We start from the raw sequence: 25,524 nt of genomic DNA on the forward strand, positions 1-25,524 counted from the left end.
CCGAAACGGTTTGCCAATAAAGCTTTGACCGACATGATTTACCGATTTTCGAATTTGATTGATAGTCCGCGGGGGCAGATTTCGCCGGTATAAAAGAGACTTGACTAAATTTCCGTGTCAATGGACTATCGTTATTCTTTATGACGTGAGCCCGTTTGGAATTCATTCACGAAAAAACGGCAAATACTTCGTCCAATGCATTTACGCTAATGGATGCTGCGCAATTTGTGTTTTTAACATTGTACTTTTTAAATAAAACTTTTGGTATAGGGTCAGTAATGGTTTCCAAGAAAAGACCACAATGACGGGGGAGGTTATGATGAAGTTTATTTTCCAGCGGAATGATATTTCTAATATCTCCAGTTGAGATAGCTTTAGGATGTGATGTGACAGTGCATTAATGTTGATAAGATTTGATTCCAGATTCTCTGTTTTTAATATATCCTAAATCATGCTGAGAATTTCCGACCTTTAAACAACCAAACAATCTTAGCCGCGACTCAAGTCTTTAGCTTTTACCAAAATCCCAAACAATCATCAACCTACTCAGAAGAAACCCAGAAGATTTGTAACAGTTCATTATGCAACGGCATTTGAGTCACGAGTTTATTTAGCACGAACAGAGCGAGTGTTTATTAAAGGAGTGGTTTAAAAAGTTTGTCAAACTTGTTGCATACTATACTTTTTCTACGACAGTTTTTGGGTAACAACACGAATACATTCACTGAAATGAATGTCAGAATTGACAAAAGTCAAAATTTATGACGTGCGGTAAAATTTCCGAAAATATCCGATCACTGCCAAACTCGTGAGGTAATATTCCGGAAATTTCCCAAGTGGCTCGGATCCGTGGTATAAGAAACTCACGTGGCAAAGTATCGCTTCCGGCAGGCTAAATCGGTGTTTAATTAGGTATTTTACGAAAGGGAGTAGGACAGTGTTTTCTTTTTTCTAATATAGTAATATTATAAACAGTTCATGTTGTTTGTTGACCCGTCTTAGAGTTTCTTCTGTCAGTCTAGCCCTCCAATCTGTCTAGAGGATTTGGAGATAGAACGACATCTCGAAAGAAATTTGTTTGTTATTCGCAATTGTTTTCAATGTCTATCCTTCTATGCCGTAGGGAAGCGCCAATCAAACCTCACATTAGTTAACTCACAATCGGAACAAATAAGCACTCCACGCATGTCCCATCTTTGGAAAACAATACTTGAATTGTTCAACTGAATGTGAAGATGGTGTTATATTGATGCTTTTGAAAAAATGATTAATTTGGTTTTTTTGGTTTTGACTTTTAAACCCTTTGATTCGATTTTGATGGATACAAATCCAATAAGTATTTTACAGCATTATTGTTATTGGATAAGCCTATTGATAAATTGATAAACGCAGTGGTAGGACAGGTATGAGTCGGTCCCTAGTTTTCTATCCTTGCAGGCAAGAGCAAAAACGATATGATATACATTGAAACAAACTACATCACCGAAAAAATTTGACCTCCATTAATAGTAGTCACACAATATTTGCAGAACAGATACTAATCTGAACTCTTTTACTGTCACTGAATTACGAAATGAAATATCTGAAAAAGGAAATTATGATAAAAATCTAAACATCAAATAAATACTTAGGATATTCCATAATTAAAACAAAAACTTTGCGCTATATCTGAAACACTAAAAGTGGTAGATAAAATTGAGTTGGTTCAATTTTGCTTCAAGGTAATTTATTTATTTATTTACGGTGTAACCAATTTACAAAACTTTTACATTCATTAAAGGCAAAGAGAGAAAGACAGCAGTATAACAACTAGAAACCAGAACAAAATGTAACAATAACAATAAATAGAATTAAATGACAGCACTCAAATGGAACACATCAGACCGAAATGAGCGGAGGCTGCCGACAAAAGGATCAAGCTAGTAAGGGGTGAATAAACTCCATAAGAGCTGGACAATAATAGCAACCATTCAGAATCTTAAAGAGAAAAACTAAATCCCTCTGGGACCTTCTGGTTTGAAGAGTATCAATATTCAAGGCCTTAGCTATCATTCTGTAGTTGATCTGATACCCATTATAGATATTAGATTAGATATAGATCTATATGACAGGCATAATATGGAGACCATACCACACATGCATACTCCAGTCTAGAGCGAAATAGGAGGACGATTTTAAGGCAATGTCAAGTGAGTTGACCACTAGTGCGTACAACAAACCCAAGGACTCGCATAGACCTGTTTGCTACTTCCGCAAAATGTATCCCAAAATTTAGTTTATGCTATATTGGTTGTGAACCATACTCAACGAACGACTAAAGCTAATACAACAGCATTTCTTTACATTGAACGGGAGGCTATTAATCTTATACCACGTGCAAACACTGTCCACTTCTCTCTGAAGCAGCAGAGCATCCTCACGCGATCCAACCCTCCCGAATATTTTCAAATCATCCGCAAACAAAAGACACTGCGATTCCGAAACTACATCAACAATATCATCACTAATATATCAGTTAAAAAGGATGGGTCCAGCGTGAGAACCTTGGGGGCCTCCCGAAAAAATATCAATTTTACCTGAGACATAATTATTAATACGAACCAACTGAGTACGACCAGACAGAAAACAGTTAATCCACCAGCCCAGCCCTCAGGCCCATAGCTCTAAGCGTAGAGACAACCCCAACACACAATTTACTCCAAAATGCGGTTTACACAAATAACTTGTCTTGCAATTTGCTTTCCAGTAACAGTATTGAATATGAAGAGCATATGATAAAGAAATAATCAATAGTTATTCTGAATTTTTACAAAAAAAGTCTATATCATGCTGTGGGAGTTATAGAATAAAAACAAAATTTTACTATCCCAGGCTTGCTGCACATTAAATGTAATGCGCCTTAAGCCAACTGAAAACCAAACTTTTAGATATCAGATCCAAGATGTCTTACGAGTTCTCAGATCTAAAATTTATATATAATTTATTGCCCAAGACACACCTAAACTAACCAAAACTACCCTTTGATTTACAGCAATAAAATAATGTCTTGTAATCAAGATGTAATAAAAATTTTCCAGTGATTTAGTTAACTTTGTCTTTTTGGTTTACAGACCGGGTTTCACGGGATTACAGGCAACGTGGAGTTTTACGAAGGGAAGCGGTCCAATTTCAAAGTGGACATCTTGAAACTCAAAAAAGAAGAGGTGCGAAAAGTGGGCCAGTGGAGTCCAAACGAAGGCATCAATATCACGGATCCGAACGCCTTCTACGACCACCAAGTTCCGAATATTACCCTAGTAGTGATGACACGAGAGGTAAGTCAACGATAAATGGATCTCAAAATATAATTATTAATAACAAATAAATTTTGAAATGTAATTTCTATATAACTTACTTCGGCCTCAAATTCAAACCCTAGTTCAAAATTTAAAATCATTAGATGCTACACACCAACGCTTAATTATGCAATATACAACACGTTGATAAACTTCACTGGCATTTATCAAACTTGTTGCATATTCTAATTCTACTGGATTGTCACTTCGACAGTCTCCAACATCGAAATTATCATTAACACTGAGAAATTTCTCTACATAAGGAGGTTATTGTATGAATTTTCGGAATATTCGATATTGCAAGATCTTTTTTTATACATTTTTTACGGTTTAACTTTTTGGTATATTTTTGCAAAACAGCCAAACGTGGAAATATCAAGCTAGCGTCTTAAAGTAACACTTAACACATCTTTCATGAAATCCTTACCCATTTTATTTGAAAATTATTAGATAATAATCACTGGTACAGAGAATTTAATGTCGGGTATCGAGGTTCCTCAGTCAATATCAAAAGAAAGCAAAGAATATAAAATCCACCAATTTATGTTACAATCATGATTCGTTGAATTTAAAGCAATAAATATTTCACAAAACATAAACAATTTCTACAAATTGGGAAACATCTTGATTCAACACAGCAAAATATCTAGCTTTTACTTGAAAATGGTACACAATGATTCAGTAGATATTCTAATGGCCTGTCGAATTTCTGTTGTCTTCATTTTGTTATTTAATTTTTTACAACGTTTCGGCCAGATATATCAGTACGAGTTATCAAGTGTAGACTCTCCATTCCACCATTCTACACTAAAAAATAATAATAAATAAAAGCAATGGAAATGGAAATTCGACAACCTATTGATATTTCTAAAGTATCTAGTTAACAAAGTTAGATGCTAGAGTCTGTCCAGAGAAAAATGTGTGAACATGAACGTACTCAAATCAAAGTAAATGAGTAAAAAATAATCTTGTTGCCACCTGACTGAGGTAAAACGAAAATCAGCTGTACATTTAAAGAACTCTTGGTTCGTATTAGTTTTTAAAATATCTGGACAAGTTGAAACCAAATTGTCACGTTTGAAACCCTCTATCTTTTTAAGGAACTGTTTTAAATAACAATTTTATACCACAAACTCTTCACAGATTAGTTTTCCGAATTCACAGCTGCAGTTTTCAGTTTCGAGAAACCGATGAAATCGAGTTTCGAGAAAGTGTCTACGCTCATCAAAAAACTCGAGATCTCGATGACGATAGGGTGTAAAGTGTCGCCGTCGATTCAGTGTCTTATAACATTTGTAACACTTTAGAATCGTTATTATAGTAGAATACAATCGGGTAGTTCCGCGTTTACATTTTAAATTCTAAGCGATTTCTTTTTTTCCTGCCTCGCCGGCAAACACCTGATTTGCTCTGACGTCTGCGCTACCAGGCTAAGAAAGTCGTAATTTAATTCGCTTTATTTAGTTGTTATTACTAATGTTCCAAATACTCACTCCCTAATAAATGGTCTGCTTACCCTTTTAGCAATAAATAATTAATTCAATCCGACAGCGGAATAAATATATACATATTTTCTTTAAATAAATAATTCGTTCGCGAAATAAGTTTATACTGCTAGTATCATTGGGCGTATGACCTTAAGCACCAAGTTCCGTGATTTCTCTCCGTTCCGGCATCAGATTAATAGAAAGTTTCCCAAAAAAAGAAAACAAGAAACAAATACACTAGGATTGTTATAAGCTTATTAGTTATTTATCTTCCAATTCTTATTAGTCAATATGCAATTTTTTTTGCGAATATCTGAAGAAGTACTCTATTATCTTTCTCACTCCTGGCTCCGAGCGACATGCGTGGTATCGTGTCGTTTTCCTGTGGTTTGGTAGAACAACAGTGTGGTAGCTAGCCAAAAGTGATTAACCTACCGGCTGGTTCTTCAGCCATCGCTTTACGGATATAGAGCTAAATTGACTTAGATGTGTGGTCAGCGATTTGGTGATTCCGTTGCTGTTCGTATTTTTGGTTCTTTTGGAGAACTGTCCACACTTACTCTGTAAGAGAATTGGGCAGGTACCTGCTACCTACCAAGCTTTCCTTGGAGCACCCGTACTGTCGTTGGAGCACTGTACTCCCCTTGGAGCACCTGTACTGTCCTTGGAGCATCCGTACTCGCCTTGTAGCCCCCGTACCCCCTTTAGGAGGGCTCGTGTTTTGGAGGCTTCCTAATTGCTGTATTCTGGGAGGATACAAACTTCGAAGTTCCTGTGCTCTCGAGATATTGGAGCACATTTGAATCATCGCCTCACCACCGGCTCACCTAATAGATCTGCGCGAAGCTAGATACTGTAGGCTGCACTGCTCGGGAGTAAACGAGGTGACGTCCAATTTGATGTAAGCGCTTCGCGAGATATTTTCCTTTTTTTCGTTTTTTGTTACGCTCGGTCATTTAATCGATGTTCTTTTGCTGTACCGACACGGAGACTCAATAATCATATACTCTCTAAAAAAATTGTGTAAAAATGCTTTGAAAATTTATATATAAATATTTGCGGGAAGTTGACGTACTGGTAATACTGAGTACGATCGTTGTCGAGTTATTAATAGTTATCTATATTTCTACTATTTTTTAAATTTCGTATTAAACGGGCGGTCAACTTGTTGTGAGGACGGCAAGTAAATTTTGCGGAGTTTAGGTCGTTACGTTGCGGATTTGTAATTTCTTATTTTCGCCACGTAATAAGTAACGTAGACCAGTTTTCACCTTTTATTTTTTCTGTCCTTAACTTTTATCGATCCTCAAACCATCTGAGATACTGGAAGGTCTGGTACTTCCGCCCTAAGGATAAATAGTGCTATATTTTCTTTATTATTAGTGACTCCCACACCCCCATTGCTCCAGCACTACGGGTAACTAATTTGCAAGCACCCAGCCACCCAGTTTTGCAAGAAATTCAATCATTTGTTTTATCTATTTATTTATTTGCCTTTTTTTCCCTCTTTCTTACCATAATTATTTCTCGTTGAAACTCCCAGCTTCAATTTTTCTTCATACTAGCACTAGGCGATACTCAGCTTGTCGCAAATTATTGAACCGATCAGATATCGGCCCCCATTTTGTCGTCAATTAGAGATTTTTGCTAGGAAAATCGCTATGAAACAAAGTAAGTGTTCGAAATTTCTAGTTATCGCAGGAATTTGGAGTTCCTTTCCCAGATGGAACCTATTGAAATTGAGAGGGATCGATTCAGAAGTCCAGAAGCATTTAAAAAAAATAATATATTTTTTTTCCGAACCAAAAAAAAAATTAACCAGAAGACGCGTCAAATAAATATACATAGCAAACACATAAAAATTGTGATTTTTTCAAGTAAATTATGCAGGTAATTAACAAACCGTGTTCTCTTAGATCGCCTCGATAGCTAAAATTTTTGCATTTATTTTTATTTTATTATTATCATTCAATTTGGAATTAAATTAGTCCATTGAAGGAGAAAAACGACTTAAAAGTTTATCAGCAGGTGAATCCAGGATTTTCGACGAATTTCACAGAATGTTTCGTTCCCCCTTCCGAAATTGGTTCGCCTTTTTTCTCGTAACGGGCGTAACCTCAAAAGAGAAATGACGCGATTGTAATGACGTGGAAGAAGATCCCGACGCGTAGGGCTCGACATATCTGTTAAGGGCCGGGAAATGCAAGACGCGGCTCGGCTCTTTCCGAGGGCAAAGACGTAGAAAATAACGGCCCGCAGAATTGTCTCAGAGGGAGAAATGATCAAGCGAACGGCATTGCGTACCCGGGAATCGAAAATGCTGGAAGTGACAGTCGAAAGTCTTGTAAATATAATTAAGGCGCTTTCGGGACGCGAAGCCTTACTGTCAAAGTGATTTTTATGGGATTACGTTTATGTAAATGTTATAATGAGTCAACGTTGGTAGAAAATGCGTAGCCCCATAAATAAATGGTGTTTATAATCCCGCACTGTCGAAGCACTTTTCTTGATTTGCAGATTTCTGTTCAGAGAACAAAGCAAGAAATGAAGCATTAAGACACAATTAGATAATGTAAAAATAAAGCAAACAATCGAACAGACCTGTCTCAGGAATTTCATTATTTCCCTCTCTTCAACTATTCCGTGGTCTCTCTCGTTTCTTCTTTTTTTTTAATTCGATGCTGAGGAATTATTGCTAGGTGTTCATACTACACCAGCAACTCTTCTGGATTATCCGACCGCCTTCTTCTAGTACTTCGTCAAAGAGTTCTTTGTATTTTCTTCATTTAAAATCCATACTTTAAAGCTATATATTTTTCAAGTTTTAAATTAATTTTTGTTATATATTTATATATCTATATTTTATCCCATAGTATCCCATGTTTAGCATGGAGATTGCTTTCCTTCATTCAACGCTTCTCTCAGCTAGTACTCCGTCAGTCGTAGATCTTGTTCCTTGTCATGTCGACGTTGACTTTCAAACCGCAATTGTCATATTCGCCAGTTGCTCTGTTTCTAGGGGTGCTTGTTTCAAATTAACAGACAAGTTGTTCAATTCAATTTGTGGTGCGCGTTTAAATGTGAAGTGCGGCAACAGGGGATATTTGCGATACCCGTTTAAAGGTTTGACCACACATATTCAGGACGCGTACGAGATGTTTGCGTGTTGATATTTAGAACGAGACTCGTACGGGACTCGTTTCAGAGACAAAAGCCCACACTGTTCCGGGGTACGTGCGTGTAGACTCCAAATTTGTTATGCACAGTGTATTGACAGTGCATTAACATTTTCTCTAGAGTATATTAGTGCTGCGAAATTATTGAAAATGTATAGAAATTTTACAAATCGGGATTTGGCTTTAGCATTGGAAGAGGAAGAATACGAAAACACAAGGAGATGAAAAAGAAAAATATTGGTACAGAGCACCTGGAAATGCAGATACAGAGAAGGCGAATTTATTACATTGTACCCACATTTCATGGACAATGAGAGAATTTTTTTTTAATATTTGCGAATGAACCAAGCCACATTTCATGAACTTTTTGAAACACTACAAAGCCATATAAGTAAAAAAGGAGACGCGTTTTGGAGATCTTTCATTCATCTTCCATAATAGAAATTTTACTTATTCAACAATCTATATAATATATAAAAAATGCATTTATTTTCCACAAAAGATACAAAATAAAAATTTAGCTAACTTAACTACTTATGTTGAGATAGAACTGGAAGGGTTTGTTCTAAAAAAAAAGTCAAACCAACACACGCGTTAACCTGAGCTCTTCTGAAGCTGCCGCTAAGTTATCTCGATCACAGGGCTGGGGTGATTGCGAAGACGGCACTGAATGGAATTGAGGAGAACGGAGGGGTTTGAAAGAATACTCTCGAGGTAAGTCCAAGTTATCGTGAGGATGAAGCTGATCCAGATAGTACAATATCTCTTTGGCTTGCCATTAACTGCCTAATTTCTAGATTTTGAACAATAGTAAATATTTTTGTTTTACCTTTTGAGACTATGCGATATAGTCTGTAAGAAATCATCAACATCAGCTGTGATGATGGACTCTCTGCAACGTTTCTTTTCTATCTTTTTCCTTTTTGATTGGAAAAAGATTCGAAAATAGGAAAGTTCGAGGAAAAACAAAATTATGCTAGAAGTAACACAACTATTGAATTCGGCAACAGCTAAACAGCTAAAAGTAACAAAAAAAGACAAACCGAAAAAAGAATGTTTAGTAACTGGTATTTTTTTCTTTGTATCTTTCTTATACATTTTCCTGTTGTTTTTCTGGCATGTTTCATATAACTTTTTTGCAGTGGTTTTTTAATTTTGTTGTTTGTGGGATTACACGATTAATAAAAAAAGTGTTTACGCATTATTTTAACCGAAGAATACGTACCCTATCATATATTTCTCCTTGCCTGCTATTTACATATTTTCTGCTATTTTACGCCAAATTCTCTCTCGGAGATCCGTGTTTTTATATTTTTCGTCTTTTAGATCGTAGAGTGTAGGGTACTTCCTCACTTCTTCTAACAACCTCTCTACATTCATTTTTTTTTTGTGAAAATCTGCTAGATATCTACTTTACACGCAGAAACGCTCACGAAATCGGCACGAAAAAAATAAACGAACTCATCTCGTCATCGTTGCCGAGCCACGGACGGGTCTAGCCTTCGTCTAGCACTCGCGTCATTTATGCGTGGCCAAACGCATTTAGACCTGTGGAATTACTAAAAAATGAACATCATGCGAGTTTCGTGCGACAGTCGTCACGTTCATGTGAAGCCAGACCTTAAAAAGTCGGTTCGTGAAGTGTGGGGAGACGGGCGGAAGACGTGCCACAGGACGGTGTTCCTGAAGATAAAGGAAGTCCCGTGATTATTATTGTTTCTTTAGAAATTTGTAGTGGTACGTTCAGTGAAAGTTTGGTCGTTTTCAAATTTTGTGCTTTATTTACCGCCGTAGAACCCACGACACACTCTCGGAGGTCCGGGAGCATCTCAAATTCAAGTTCAATTGTGGAGTTTCGTGCTGTAAAGTCCGCTTGTTTTTAATTATTTTTCTATATATTTTACTACTGCAACTTGTAAACACTGTACCCATTAATTGTTACAGTTGTTTTTGTCTTATTAGTTGTGGAACTATATTTAATGAATTTTTTGGAAAGTATTTCGAATAAATATGTATATGTATTAATTAAAATTAATTCAGCGTTCGTCTTTTTGTTAAAAGAACCACAAGGTAACCTGTGTAGGTCGGCAGGACTGTTGAAACTGTTCTAAAAAATGCAGATACAGCAAGGAGGGAGATATACAATTGGTTTTTAAAAATGAAGTGGTATTAAATAATGACAAAACAAATATTCAAAACTTTACAACGAATATTGCCAAAAACACAACACTTTTACAATAAATAATAGCAAATTTGAGTTAGCACAAAATTGTTAAGACTTGTGTGTCAGTTTCATTGTGGGGAGGTTGAACGCTGTCTGTTAAAATTTTAGAGTGTTATGCAAATTAATACATTTCCTAGACATAGGATTTCAGATACAGAGGATGGAACATATAATAGTTGCATAAAATTTTATAATTCTTTACCAAATGATATACCTATGATACAAAATGTTAAAAAATTCAAACGTGTAGCGCTTAATGTGAAAGTCTGTTAATTATGGAAGTGTTGTGACACACACGCAACTTTAAAATAAAGAAGTGTTATTATTATTATTATTTTCTAAACGAAAAATTTCGCAATTGAAAATGTACAATTAGTTATTATCAAATAGAGTTATATTACCCTATAATTTCCGTGTGAATGTTTAATATCATACCAGTTGAAGTTATTTTCGCAAATTGTCATTCAAAACTTTATTTGAACCGTTCCAGCTATTTAATTAGAATAACTACACTGTCGGAAAATGCGTCCTGCTGTCAACTATCATTTCAGCCGGAACAAAATGGCCAATTATACAAACGAGGAAACTACGCACCTAATGAGCCATACTGCTCATTACCTGCAGAATGTTTAATCAATGGACGTTATGTTCGCTCTTCGAGAAAAAGCGGCTGCCAGTTCAATGATTAGAAGGCATAGTTAGGAATGCGTTTCCTTGTAATTACAAACAACTACCGAAAATAGTTCAACAACGTCCGTCTAATTGAACTGCGATTTATTTCGTTCAATGTTTTTACGTAGTAGTTGTTGTCTATGCAAAAAATGCACCAAAACATACTTTTCAAGGTATTATTAAATTTTTCAAAGAAACTTCCACAGGTTACTGTAATACTTTTTACAAAACTTCTGGATACCTCCTGCGTCGGTTTTTGCTGAGTCGAACTTGCTGACGTTTCGCCAATCATCCTGTTGGCTTCTTCAGAGCTTGACTGAAACTGGCTCGCATTTCACTCTCTACCTGGTTATATATTGTTTGACGTGGACGAAGTTTAATGAGGGCCTAAACATGGTCTTGGGTGACTGATTCCCATATTGGTGATAGGTTAAGACCTGAGTAGCGATTAAGATTGTTAGGTTCTAATAGATTTGTATAGACTCTCGGATTTTTCGTTGGTAGAACAATTAATTACATGCAAGAACTTTAGTTTTATTGAATAAAATTTTAGGTCTGGTGATGGTGTTCGGCCATGAGTTTATCTGTCTTAGTCTTAAGTTCTGTTCTTTGAGCCTAGTTGATATTTTTCTTCCGGTCTCTCCAATGTATTCTTTGCAGCATATGCATGGAATGTTGTAAATTCCTGGCATTTCAAATGGAATTTTGTCTTTGAATCGAAGATGATGAGAGATTTTTGTACAAGTGGTAAACCTGGTATTGAGGTTAGAACTTTTAATTTGTGATTAATGATATTTTGAATGTAAGGACGGACCACAGTGGCAAGTGTAGGATTGCGTTCGGCCTCATTGTGGTGCAGTGCATTTTGTGATGGAAGGCTTAATATCTTTAATGTGGAAAGTATTAGAGAGAAGAGCAGAGGTGAGGTGTTTTAATTCTGAGTTCAGTGACTCGCGCTGAGATAGTTTTACGGCTCTGTAAGAAAGAGATAACCGATGATTTTTGGGCTGGATGGTGATGTGACTATGCATGGTATTGGTCTGTATGCGTAGGTTTTTTGTAATCACAAGGACCCATTGTTAGGTCTGATTTTAAATATGAATGAATATCTAAGAATGGGAGTTAATTATTAGTTTAAAACTCAATGGTAAAACGTGTGTTACGATGTATAGAGTTTAAATGTCTAAGAAAATCTGCTAGGTATTCTTGACCATGACGCCAAATAACAAAAGTATCATCGACGTAGCGTTTCCATAAGTTTGGTTTTAGATGAAAGGCGTCGAGAGGTTTCTTCTCAAAGGTTTCCTTCCATAACCATATAACTGTTCCCGACGTTTGATCAATAATTTGACCGTTATAAGAAAAATTTGTTATAGAAAAGCATTTTTCAATTAAGGTGAGAAGGTTTGGTTCCAGATTCTCGGATTTTAGTATATCCAAAATGTGTTGAGAGTTTCAGGAATAGGAACTTTGGTAAAGAGGGATTCTACATCAAAACTAACTAGAATATCTTGTGTATCTAATATAATGCTTTTTAATTGTTCAATAAATTGAAATGAATTAAGTACGAAACTATCAGTATTCCCTGTAAAGGGTTTTAATAAGGATGATAGATATTTTCGTAATTTGCTTTCCCGTCGTTTAGCCCCGCTCCCCTCAAACAATATATAAGCAGGTACAGAGTAAAATGTGAGTCAGTTTCAGTCAAGCGCTGAAGCAAATTCATCTCTGCAAAAACCGATGCTGGAGGAACCCAGAAGTCTTGTAAAAATTACTATAGTAGCCTGTGGAAGATTTTTTGGAAAATGAAATGGGAATTGTTTTTTAAATAATCTAAATTTTGTGTAAAAATTACTTAAGTTCAAGCTTTAAAATTTCTATTGCGGATGTATTTAAATAAGTACAGTTATTGAAAATAATTGGAGCAAATTAACTTACAGTTTTCTAGCACTTTACCCACTTTTTTTGTGACTCCGAAGGTGCGAAATTGTCATAACAACAACTTCCGGGCTACAGTGCGATATAAAAAAATTTGCAGTTTCAAGTACCCCTTTTATCCTATTTCTACATATAAAAAAGTAGTTTAACGGTGTTGACGCGAAATTCTGTCTAGATATGTTATTGCAACAGACAATTTTTAAACGGTTGTAAATTTCAATAAAGTTTTTAAAAAGACAACGGTCGTCCCGAGTAGTTAATTGGCGGGTAGGATTTCCAGAAATTGACTAGCGCACCGCGTCGCGACGTCGATTTTTTGCGTATCAACGATTAATTCTAAATCGGACCTATTGGTGATTAGTGTTTGGCAGAGTGGATTTCTGAAAATCGAAAACCCCAGTCTATCGAAGACCTGTACAGAACACGACCATCGGAAACTAGAAACCATATCCTCTAGTTTCGCAAGGACAAGAATTTTTGTGAAGACCAATATAGCCGATCGAAGTCTTGTTCTTATAGAAGGGATGACCAGAACCGCCCTCTATCTAGTACTGTAAGTTGCAATTATTTGTTAATGTCGGAACTTGACGAAATAATGGATAATATTGAAACGTTAGCTATCGATTTAAGTAATAATACACCTTCAACCAGTTCAGGTCAGAAAAATTATTTCGCAACAAATTTGGAAACCATTTTTGAAAAACACAATGTAGAACCAGACAGAGTGAATCTCTTATAAGTATGGCTACTTTTAAATCTGAATGTCTCAACTGCGTCCCAGAATTCGATGGGAACCCAAACGATTTATCTAGATACCTAACTATTTGTTAAACTTTTATTGATAAATTTTATAATGTTAGGGAACCTAACTCTTTCCTGTTGAATTGTCTATTTAGTAAATTGAAAGGAAATGCAAAAGTTGTGATCAATCTTCAAACATCCAGTACTTGGGATGATTTAAAAAATATTTTGTATAGAAATTTCGCGGACCAAAGAGACGAATCATGTCTTAACAGAGATTTAGTGATGCTCCGCCAACAGCCAAACGAAAAACCGACCCAATTGTACGATCGAGTTTTGCATATGCTGAATTTGATTTGTTTATTTATTGATACGCACGAAACGATTAATGAAGCAAAACAAATAAAACGTAAACTCTATAACGACCTTGCTTTGAAAACATTTTTATCGGGCTTAAGAGAACCTATTGGTACAACCATTAGATGTATACAACCTTATAGCCTGTCGAAAGCCTTAACATTTGTAATGCAAGAAAGTAACACGCAATATCGTCAAAATATGACCAAAGTAGTTCAAAATCAGCCACCTCAGAATTTAAAACATAATAAAATAATAATAATAAAATTTTCATTCCAAACAAAATGTACAATTTAATTGGCATAACCCAAATTATTTTAGGCATCAGCAACAAGCATTTCCCACCGGTCCAATTGATATTAGGCCAGTTTATAGGTCCCCTCAAAAATACTATACAAATTCGCAATTTTTTGGCAGACTTTACACCTAACCAAATTAAAAATGTACCCCCACCTATGCCTATGTCTGTGTCTACGCGCAAAGGTGGCAGACCAAATTTCAATAACCAAAATAATTTAAATAATTTTAAAAATAATCCCATTTCCAGCACACCTCAAAAACCGCAAAAAATGGAAGTTGAGGAAATGTACAACACGGAACTCGATCAATTCGATCGATCTAATCAATTTGATCAATGTTATTATGACCCAAATTACCCTGACTGTTATTCATATTGTAACAACCATTATCAGCAAAATAATCCAGAATATTTTGTACCTTTGGAACAACCCACAAATCAGTCTGATAAGTTGCATACTGAATGTTTTCATTCTGTACCCAGTACGTAATTATCTGCAAATGATAACGAGTTAAGTGAAAATGTAAATTCTACGGAAGCTCTGCAATTAGGCAAGAAAACTTAACACACACGCATATTTCTTTAAATATGTCAAATTTAAGCGAATTACCTTATATTATTTTTCCCTAACACAACTTTAAAATATTGATAGATTCCGGATCAACAAAATCCTTTATAAGACCTGATTTAGCACAGAAATTCTATCCAATTTGGATTCGCTATGACCGCCAACAAATATAGTTCTTTGTTACCTCCATTAAAAATATTTAATTTACCAAACTCAATGAAATTAAAATTTTATCTCTTCAATTTTCATAATTACTTCGACGGTTTGATCGCAACCGACAATTTAAAATTAAATTAAAATATACAGAAATAAAATTCTCTTTTCACCAAACAAGACAAAACAATTAAAATTTTATAACTATTGTCCCGCGCTGTGAAAAAATTATTAATATTATTAATACAATTACAATTAAGAATGGAGAAGTAATTATTCCACACCAAAAAATTAATAACTGTGAGATTCCTGAATGCTTGACTGTAGCGCAAATGGACCTCCATTTTAATTAATACTTGCGATCCCATTACTTTAGATTATTCTGAACCAATCACAGTTGAAAAATTTTGCAAAAAAGAAATTCAAAATATGAATTTAAATCATTGTGATGATAGCCCCAAAAATTTTGATGTGTCCCAAATAAGATCTAATCACTTAAATGCAGAAGAAAAATCTGAAATTTTTAGGCTCTGTTCTAAATTTTCCGATATTTTTTATCAAGAACGCCTCTTACTTTCACTAGCAAAATCAAACACCACATTCGGACAACCGATGAGGTGCCGGTTTATACTAGAACCTACCGTTACTCCTTCATTCATGAAAAGGAAGTAGAATCGCAAATAAATAAGATGTTGTCCCAAAATATAATTCGACCTAGTAACTCGCCGTGGTCATCTCCTATATGGGTGGTACCGAAAAAGATAGATGCTTCTGGCAAACAGAAGTGGAGGGTAGTCATCGATTATAGGAAATTAAACGAAAAAGTTTGAACGATAAATACCCTCTCCCCAACATTACGGAGTTACTATACAAACTTGGAAAATGCCAGTATTTTACGACACTTGATTTGGCAAGTGGTTTTCACCAAATCGAGGTAAACGAACCTGACATAACAAAAACTGCCTTCAGCACAGAAAACGGTCACCATGAGTTCTTACGCATGCCGTTTGGACTAAAAAATAGCCCCGCGACATTCCAACGCGTTATGGACAATATTCTACGAGGAATAACAACCGAAAAATGTGCAGTCCATCTGGACGATATAATAATTTTCTCTGGTTCTCTTCAAGAACACATTGCTAAATTAACCGATGTATTTACTCGTCTAAGGGAAGCCAACTTTAAAATACAGCTCGATAAGTCGGAATTTCTTAGGAAAGAGATCTTGGTCATATCGTAACGCTCGACGGGGTGAAACCAAATCCTAACAAAATAATAGCAATTCAAAATTATCCAATCCCCACTACCACAAAACAAATTAAAGGTTTCTTAGGCCTTTTAGGTTATTACCGCTGCTTTATTGATTACTTTGCACAACTGGCAAAACCGCTAACAAAATGTCTAAAAAAGGGTGCTAAAATAATTCCCAATCAAGAATTTCTGTCTTGTTTGGAAACCTGTAAAAATGTACTGACTAAAGAACGAATACTTCAATACCCAGATTTTAGTAAATGACAACCAACAAAAATATAGCACCATTGAGCGAGAACTTTTGGCTATAGTTTGGGCCACGAAACATTTTCGCCCCTACCTATTTGGTCGTAAATTCGATATCATTATCATTATAGACTCCCTTCTCCAGTAGCTTATGTCTCTAATAGACCCTTCTTCTAAATTATTAACAGTAAGACTACATCATTAAATATAAACCTGGCAAATCCAACACAAATGCAGGCGCACTTTCACAGATAGAGCTTGATACTAAAAAGACTAGTACTTTTTCATTAAAAGAATACATCGAAGATTTTAATAAATAATTAGAATCTTTAGAACAAATATCCGAAAATCTCTATCAAAATCTAGACCTAATTTCTAATGTGGCTCATGCCGACGCTATGTTGACTTATACAAACGACCAACACCCGCAGAAAGTACACATTGACCTAGGACAACAACCAGCTGACGACGACACGAACTACGAGGAAGACCCAATAGTCGGAATACCCATTATCGAAACCGCAGTGAACTCCGGTGCCAACCAAGTCATTATTTCTAAAGTATTACATTCCCCGGCAAAATCAAAAATCACCATTCTTTTCGAAAAGAAAAGACGATTTTTAGTACAGCTTTGAGAAAACAATTTCGAGAATGATGTAATTAATTTTGTCAAAGAGTTTGTAGTCCCTGAAAAGCTATTTCGAGAACCCGCAACTTTATGAACCGTTTTGTGAAGTGATAAGAAAAACTTTTAAGAATCCATCTTTTCATTTTAAGAGATGTACCATTAAATTACTAGATGTAACAAATAAAAAACGACATTCTTGAAATAATAAAAAAATATCACGAGAGCAAAACTAATCATCGCGTAGACGAAACGGAAATAAAAATCAAAGCACAATATTATTGGCCAAATCTCAAAAAATCAATATAAACCTATATCAATCAATGCGAAATTTGCCAAAGAACCAAATATGAAGGGCATCCAGTAAACAACAAAATGAATATAACCCCGACCGCATCTCGTCCTTTTGAAATCATATTTTTAGATACATACGCTTTAGAACAAACTAAATTTTTAGCTATATGTGATAACTTTTCAAAATATGCGTAAGCCTATTGTTGATAAAACAACCCAATGCCCTCGCGAACCCTGAAACGCGGATATTGCGTTAGACGTGACAACGTCTATCGCCTCCCTTGATCACGCTGCATAGATGTGACTGACCGCCCCGACGGCGCCTGTTTTCCAGACATGCGTTGCGCGCAGTTAGTCAGTCGACCGCGACCGCCCTTGACGATAAAAAAGTGAAAATCGCCCTATCGCTAAACCCCCCTTTAAGCCCCTTTCACTCTTAATATTCCCCTATAAGTCGGTGTCCTCTTTGGACTAGCCCCTCAAACGGTTTCTTTCGAGGAAGTTTAATCTCTATTTTAACGCAAATTGTGTTTGTGATTAACTCAAATAAACCGATTGTTAAATGCCTTATCTTGTACCGTCGTCGCGTTGTGACAGAATATAGTTTGTGTTGTGTTAAACGGCTATCATTTAAAATAAACCAGCCCCGCAAGAATACAGTCCACACCCCCAACAAATCAACCCGTTAGATGGTGGTGAAGCAAGGATACGTTTCTCCCCCATTGTTTGGTCCTTCGAGCCGGATTGTTGGCCGTTTTGCCTATCAGAAAAATTGTAAAACTCCTCAACGCACCGTAACGTTTGGTTATTATTACCAAATCAGCTTGCTTGGAACTGAATTGACGCCGACGGAGACGCTCGGACGGAAGCAGCTTCCTTCGGTCTTTGAAAAATTACCGACACGAGTTTGGACTCGCTTTCGTCGCGGTTAGACAGGACCGTACTTCAGAAATTTGGTGAGACAATTCCAATTTTATAAAGTGTTGTGCAATACTTCGCGTTTTGACGTTATTTCACGTGGTTGCCTGGCTCTTCTGCGGAAAGCATTTAAAATTGCATTTAGTAAAGCATAGTTATATACAACTGTAGCGGAAAAAATTCGTATGTTCATTTCGCTGTTTTGAAAAATCAATTCAAGTGAATACTTTTAAAATGTCTATCAATTCGCTGGAAGATTTAAAAAATCAAAGAGCCCATTTAAAAAGCTCGATAACTAGGATTTGTAACTGGGTAAACTCCAACAAAGATGTTATCAAAGATAAATTTGAATTTCAAATGCGGGCTGATAAATTAGAAAAAGTATTTTCGGAATATAATGACGTTCAGAATTGCATCGAGACGCTTTTACTTGAGTTACCTGTTGATCAAGGAGATCATGCTGAGGATAGAGATGCTGTAGAAAGTAAATATTTTAAACATTTATCAATAATTCAACATGTAATTGAACAATTATCACCTAATTTAAATAATTCCGCTGTAACCTCGCATATGTTAACAAATTCTAATTCTGTGTCAAATATACCGTCTGTTAAATTACCAGAGATCAAAATCAACCAGTTTTCTAATAATCAAAGTGATTGGGCGGCCTTTTATCAGCTGTTTGATGCGCTAATTATTAAGAACCCTAGTATAAGTGACATTCAAAGATTTTTGTATCTAAAATCTTACTTGAAAGGTGAAAGTTTAAAACTTATAGACTCCCTTAGTGTGACGAACGAAAATTTTGAAATCGCGTTGAAAATTTTAAGAGACAGATATGAAAATAAGTGTTTGCTTTTAAACCATTTGTTGAACTCACTATTAGACTTGCCAACTATAACAAAATGTAATGCGCAAAATTTAAGAGACTTTGTAGTAAATTGTAAGAAAAATATTGAATCTTTAAAAAATTTAAATTTGTCTGATAGACAACTATTTGAACTAGTTTTGATAAATTTATTCCAAAAAAAATTAGACTACACTTCAAAGAAACTTTTTGAGGAGGAAAAAGGTAAAGACAAAAACGAGTTACCGACTTTAGAAGACTTCTTTACATTTCTTAATAGCCGCTGTGTTGTCCTCGAAAATTTACTCGCTTTCGAAAACAAATTCGTAAAGAAAAACGAAAGAACTAGTTTACATACAAATAATAACCCTCAGAATTCCAGAAATCAAAGTTCATGTATCTATTGCACCAAGGAAGGTCATCGTATTTATACGTGCTACGGATTTAAAAACATACCGATGTCTGAAAAACAGGAATTTGTAAGGTCAAATAATATTTGTTCGATTTGTTTAGGCAATAGACACGTTACTGAAAATTGTCGATCAACGCAGAAATGTTTTATCTGTCAAAAATCCAGTCATCATACCCTCTTGCACGTGCCAAATGCTCCCAAGCCTGTGCCTCAAACTAAAAATTCAACCTCTCTTCAACAAACATTCACGAGCACCTCTAGGAACTCGCCCCAAACCTCTGACGTGAGAAAAAATCAATCTCTTTCACACGCATCAACATCAAGAACTAGTTCTCAAATTCTATTAGCCACGGCTTTAGTCACAGTATACTCGAAAGAAGGAACTCCTATTCAAGTCAAGGCCCTATTGGATTCTGCCAGTCAAAGCTCCTTCGCGACTGAACAGTTAGTTTCAAGACTCGGGTGCCAACCATTCAAAAAGATATTGTCCATCTTCGGAATTTCCGAAAATTGTGTTGCGTCGCATAAAATGGTCAACATCTTTATTTACTCTGATGTCAATCCTGATGTGAAATTTAAGGTCACGTGTGCTGTCCCTTAAAAGATTACTTGTAAATTACCCCAAGTAGAAATTGATGTTCAATCCTTAAGGTTACCGGAAAATATCCAACTCGCAGACCCATATTTTCACATCCCCGAAGAAATAGATATGCTCATTGGAGCAGATCTGTATTACGACATTCTCGATGAAGGATTAATTAAACTAGGATCTAACCTCCCAGTACTTCAAAATTCCCACTTAGGCTATTTGATAGCGGGAAGCGTTCCATCGGTGACTGCTTCACCCAGTGTTACCACCAATTTCACGACCAGTGCACACGGAAAGGTCTCCTTACTCGCTCAAACCACTGAATTAGAAAAAACTATCGCAGAATTCTGGGAACTGGAGCAAATTCCGCCCAAGACCTTCCTGAATGAAGAAGAGTCCGCTGCCGAAAAAATATTCACTTCAACTACCAAGGTCTTAGAGGATGGTAGATATCAAGTTTCTATTCCTCTAAAAACTCCCTCAGAATATGAGAAACTCGGAAATTCCTTTTCGAATGCATCGAAAAGATTTATTAGTCTAGAAAGAAGATTCGAAAAGGATCCCTCTCTCTTCTTAGAATACAAAAAATTCATCGATGAATTTGTGCAACTAGGACACGCTAGGAACATCCCTTTAACACTAAAAACCCCTGAAGGCCACAATAAATATTTTATCCCTCATTTGTGTGTCTTGAAAGATTCGAGTGTGACTACTAAATTAAGAGTCGTTTTTGACGCTTCTTGTCCCACTTCTTCTGGAATATCTCTAAACGATACAACCATGAAAGGTTATCAAGTACAACCGGAACTCTATGATATACTTTGCAGATTCAGAATTTTTAAGTTTGTATTGACTTGTGATATAAAGAAAATGTATAGACAAGTTAGAGTTGATCCCAAACAAACCTTCTTGCAAAACATCCTTTGGCGTGAAAAACCGTCACTCCCTTTTCAATGTTTAGAGCTTTTGGTATTGACCTATGGAGTAAAACCTTCTGGTTTTCTCGCCACTCGCGTACTAAAGGAGATAGCTATTAACTCTGGTCACAACTTCCCATTGGGCACTGACACACTATTGAATCAATGTTATGTAGACGATATTTTATCTGGTTGTAATAGTGTGCAAGATCTGCGGATTTTGTTCAACGAACTCAATATGCTATTGAATCAGTCCGGATTTGAGTTACACAAATGGTCCTCAAATTCAAAGAGTTTTCTTAATCAGATTCCTGACGCATCAGATTTGACTCGAAACATGAATCTAGATGGTTCTCCAAGTAAAATTCTCGGTCTGACTTGGAATTCTGTATCTGATTGTTTTTTAATTTCGACACCGCAAGGCTCCTTGGAAGGTCCAATAACTAAAAGAAAAATTTTGTCCACGATAGCTCAGTGCTTTGACCCCCTCGGTCTCGTTAACCCAGTTATAGTTAGAGGCAAAATTCTCATGCAGAAGCTTTGGCTTCAAAAATCAAATTGGGATACTGAAGTTACAGAAGAATCGATAATCCATGAATGGACTAACTTCTGTCAAAATCTCTGTAAACTTAATTTTCTCAACATACCCAGACCGCTCTTTTTAGACAGTCCCGTCAAGATCCTTGAAATACATGGTTTCGCCGATGCTAGTTTGAAAGCTTATGCTGCTTGTATCTATTTGAGAGTTATGTACTTTGATAATGCAGTCTCTGTTCGTCTTGTGTCTTCCAAATCCAGAGTCGCTCCTCTCAAGTCACTGTCGCTTCCAAAATTAGAACTATGTGCCATGTTGCTCTTAGCCCAATTAAATGAGCGAATTGTGAATGCTTACTGTAAAAAACTAGATGTTGCTTCTGTCAATCTTTGGTCAGATTCCCAAATTGCCCTAAGTTGGTGCAAATCGCACGCCAGCAGGTGGAACGTATTCGTAGCCAATCGCGTATCTCAAATTCAGGAGTTGACACAAAGCTACTGTTGGAGACATATCAAATCTGCAGACAATCCTGCTGATATCGCTTCTAGAGGTTTAGCTCCTCAAGATGTTCTAAAATGCGACCTTTGGTGGAATGGCCCCAAGTTCTTATTAAATCCCGAGTTAAAGTTGGAAAAGTTTGATATTGGTTACAAATTATCTGATTTACCCGAGGAAAGAAAAATCGCTTTAGTAGTCCAAGGCAAATCTTCGGTAAACAACTTTTGGCAACAATTATTCACAAAATTCTCCCGATTCTCTAAGTTACGTCGCACTTTTGCCTATTGTTTACGCTTTGTCCACAATTCTCGAAACCAAAATAAACTCTCTGGTCCCCTCTCGGTACAAGAATTGAATTGTGCGTTAGAAAAAATTATAACTATTATTCAAGAAGAAAATTTCTCCAAAGAAATCTCCGATATCAAATCTGGTAAGCGGATTTCAAATAAACAAATTTTATCATTGAACCCATTTCTAGATAATGATATTCTGAGAGTCGGTGGCAGACTTGAAAACGCTAACATTCCTTATGAGCAGAAACATCCCGCGCTGCTGCCTTCTAAAAATTATGTCGTCAAACTCATGCTTATTCAAGAGCACAATCGTTTGGGACATACTGGAGCACAGAATGTCTTGTCCAATTTTCGGCTTCGATTTTGGCCGTTAAATGCACTTCGAGAAATAAAAAAGGTGATCAGAAGCTGCCAAACTTGTTTTCGTTTTAGAGCTCAAGCTGCCCAGCAAATTATGGCTAACTTGCCCAAGGACAGATTGGTAATATCTCGCCCTTTCCAAAGAGTTGGAATCGATTTTGGAGGACCTATCATGGCTAAGTCGTCATCTCTCAAAAAGGCCCCTCTCATTAAAACTTACGTTGCCATTTTTGTGTGCATGGTTACTAAATCAGTGCACATCGAATTGGTTAGTGATCTATCGACCCAGACGTTTTTACTCACTTTAAAAAGGTTTATATCACGGAGAGGAAATCCATCTGTAATATTCAGTGATAATGCAACTAATTTCCAAGGATCTAGAAACAACCTCAAGGAACTTTATCAATTTTTCAAAAATAAGGACAATTTAAACTTCATCCAAGATTTTTTGACTCCTAATGAAATAATCTGGAGATTCATACCCCCAAGTTCTCCACACTGGGGTGGTATTTGGGAAAGTGCCATCAAAGGTGCTAAGTACCACCTTAAGCGAATTGTCGGAAACTCAATATTGACTTTCGAACATCTTTACACTGTCTTGGCTCAGATTGAAGCTATAATGAATTCAAGGCCCTTATGTCCAATCTCCAATGACCCCTGCGACTTTGAAGCGTTAACCCCTGGTCATTTTTTAATAGGCTCTAGTATGACCGCCTTCCCTGATAGAGACTTTAGTGGTACGCCAGAAAATGGCCTAGCGTTCTGGCAAAGATGCTCTAAGATGCAGCAACAGTTTTGGAAACGATGGTCAGTTGAATACCTTAACCGACTGCAAAATCGCCCAAAATGGCTCCACCCTTGTGAAAACTTGAAAATCAATGATATGGTTCTAGTAAAAGAGGACGGATTGCCTCCCCTTAAGTGGTCGCTCGCGAGAATAATTGATGTGATTACAAGCTCTGACGATAAGGTTCGAGTTGTCAAACTTAAAACCCCTGCTGGCGAGCTAACCAGGCCAATAACAAAGATTTGTCCTCTACCGAGAGATGAAGCCCCTTTTTCCCATATTCACCCTTAAATCTCTTTATTTCTCCATACTTCCTCTTTTGAAGTGTAACTTCAACCGGGGGAGAATGTTGATAAAACAACCCAATGCCCTCGCGAACCCTGAAACGCGGATATTGCGTTAGACGTGACAACGTCTATCGCCTCCCTTGATCACGCTGCATAGACGTGACTGACCGCCCCGACGGCGCCTGTTTTCCAGACATGCGTTGCGCGCAGTTAGTCAGTCGACCGCGACCGCCCTTGACGATAAAAAAGTGAAAATCGCCCTATCGCTAAACCCCCCTTTAAGCCCCTTTCACTCTTAATATTCCCTTATAAGTCGGTGTCCTCTTTGGACTAGCCCCTCAAACGGTTTCTTTCGAGGAAGTTTAATCTCTATTTTAACGCAAATTGTGTTTGTGATTAACTCAAATAAACCGATTGTTAAATGCCTTATCTTGTACCGTCGTCGCGTTGTGACAGAATATAGTTTGTGTTGTGTTAAACGGCTATCATTTAAAATAAACCAGCCCCGCAAGAATACAGTCCACACCCCCAACAAATCAACCCGTTAGATGGTGGTGAAGCAAGGATACGTTTCTCCCCCACCTATTGTTTAAATTCTGCCGCAGCTACCGAGATAGCTGATAACTTAATAAACTTATTCTCTCCCCACGGTATACCAGAACAAATAATTGTTGATAATGGTACCGAGCTTAAAAATACAGTTATTACAGAGTTACTAAGCTTACATAAAAGAAAAATTCATTTTTGCCCGCTCCACCATCCGCAATCAAACGGCAATGTCGAGCGACTTCATTCTACTTTAGCCGAGCACATTCGATTATTAAATAGCCAAGCCTTTCAAAAATCCCCAATATATTGTAAAATGTCCACTCCTTTACCAAATGAAAACCCATTGCCATTATTCCAAACTTTGCAGAAAATGTGTCAAAATGACAAATACTTAGAGTCAAAGATCAATCAAACAACTCGTATTGTTCAAAAGTCAGGCTATAGGGAGGATACACTAATTATATATATACACACTTCTTATTTTGCAAACCAAAGTTGGAAAAGACCAAATGATTATACCTGTAACGTTAGAAAACACTTTTATTTTTGAGAAATGAATTACTATTTACTGTTTTAGTTTGAATAATAAAATCAATTGCTTTTTGAGAATACCAATGACTAATCCAATAATTTTCGATTACTTTCATCTCTACTCAATCCCCATAAGACACGAGAGTTGGTTTAGGGTTGTTTTACCGCTTGCAAAATATTTAATAAAAAGTGAATTGCAACATGCATACTATAATGGGCCCTGAAAGGAGGCTACTAAAGGTCTATTCGTCTGCACCCAACAAGAAATCAAGAATAACGATCAAATCACAAATTGCCACAAAACACAACTCAAAATCACCCAGCTAATAATTAATCAACTAGAAAATTCCAAATAATGGATTTTAGTAGTAGTAGTAGTAGTCCCCGATGTACAGAGCGTTAAACTTAAATGCAATGCTCAGGATGAGATTCAAAATCTTCATGGGACATACCAAGCCAAAATTGATCATCAAACAATAATTAGTGATGTCAGATCAATCAACCTTAGTACTTAGCCAATAATATTTCCTGACCTGCCAGATATTCCAAGCCAGATGGATTTAACTATCTAATTAAATGAAGTTAAGTTAGATGAACTAAACCTTTTAAGGGATGAAATTCAGTTAAATTACCCAC

At 36.4% G+C, this 25,524-nt stretch overlaps 1 protein-coding gene across 1 annotated transcript in view; it reads left to right on the forward strand.

The window, feature by feature from the left end:
* LOC132707105 (glutamate receptor ionotropic, kainate 2) overlaps positions 1-25,524 on the forward strand; it is a 665,601-nt gene that overhangs the window by 540,370 nt on the left and 99,707 nt on the right. Inside the window, exon 8 of the mRNA XM_060678792.1 lies at positions 3,111-3,314. Coding sequence (XP_060534775.1) covers positions 3,111-3,314 — 204 coding nt within the window. The remainder of the gene's footprint in view (positions 1-3,110; positions 3,315-25,524) is intronic.

Source organism: Cylas formicarius, unplaced genomic scaffold (assembly GCF_029955315.1).
Source record: "Cylas formicarius isolate icCylForm1 unplaced genomic scaffold, icCylForm1.1 PGA_scaffold_9__14_contigs__length_23061073, whole genome shotgun sequence".
Lineage (NCBI taxonomy): Eukaryota > Metazoa > Arthropoda > Insecta > Coleoptera > Brentidae > Cylas > Cylas formicarius.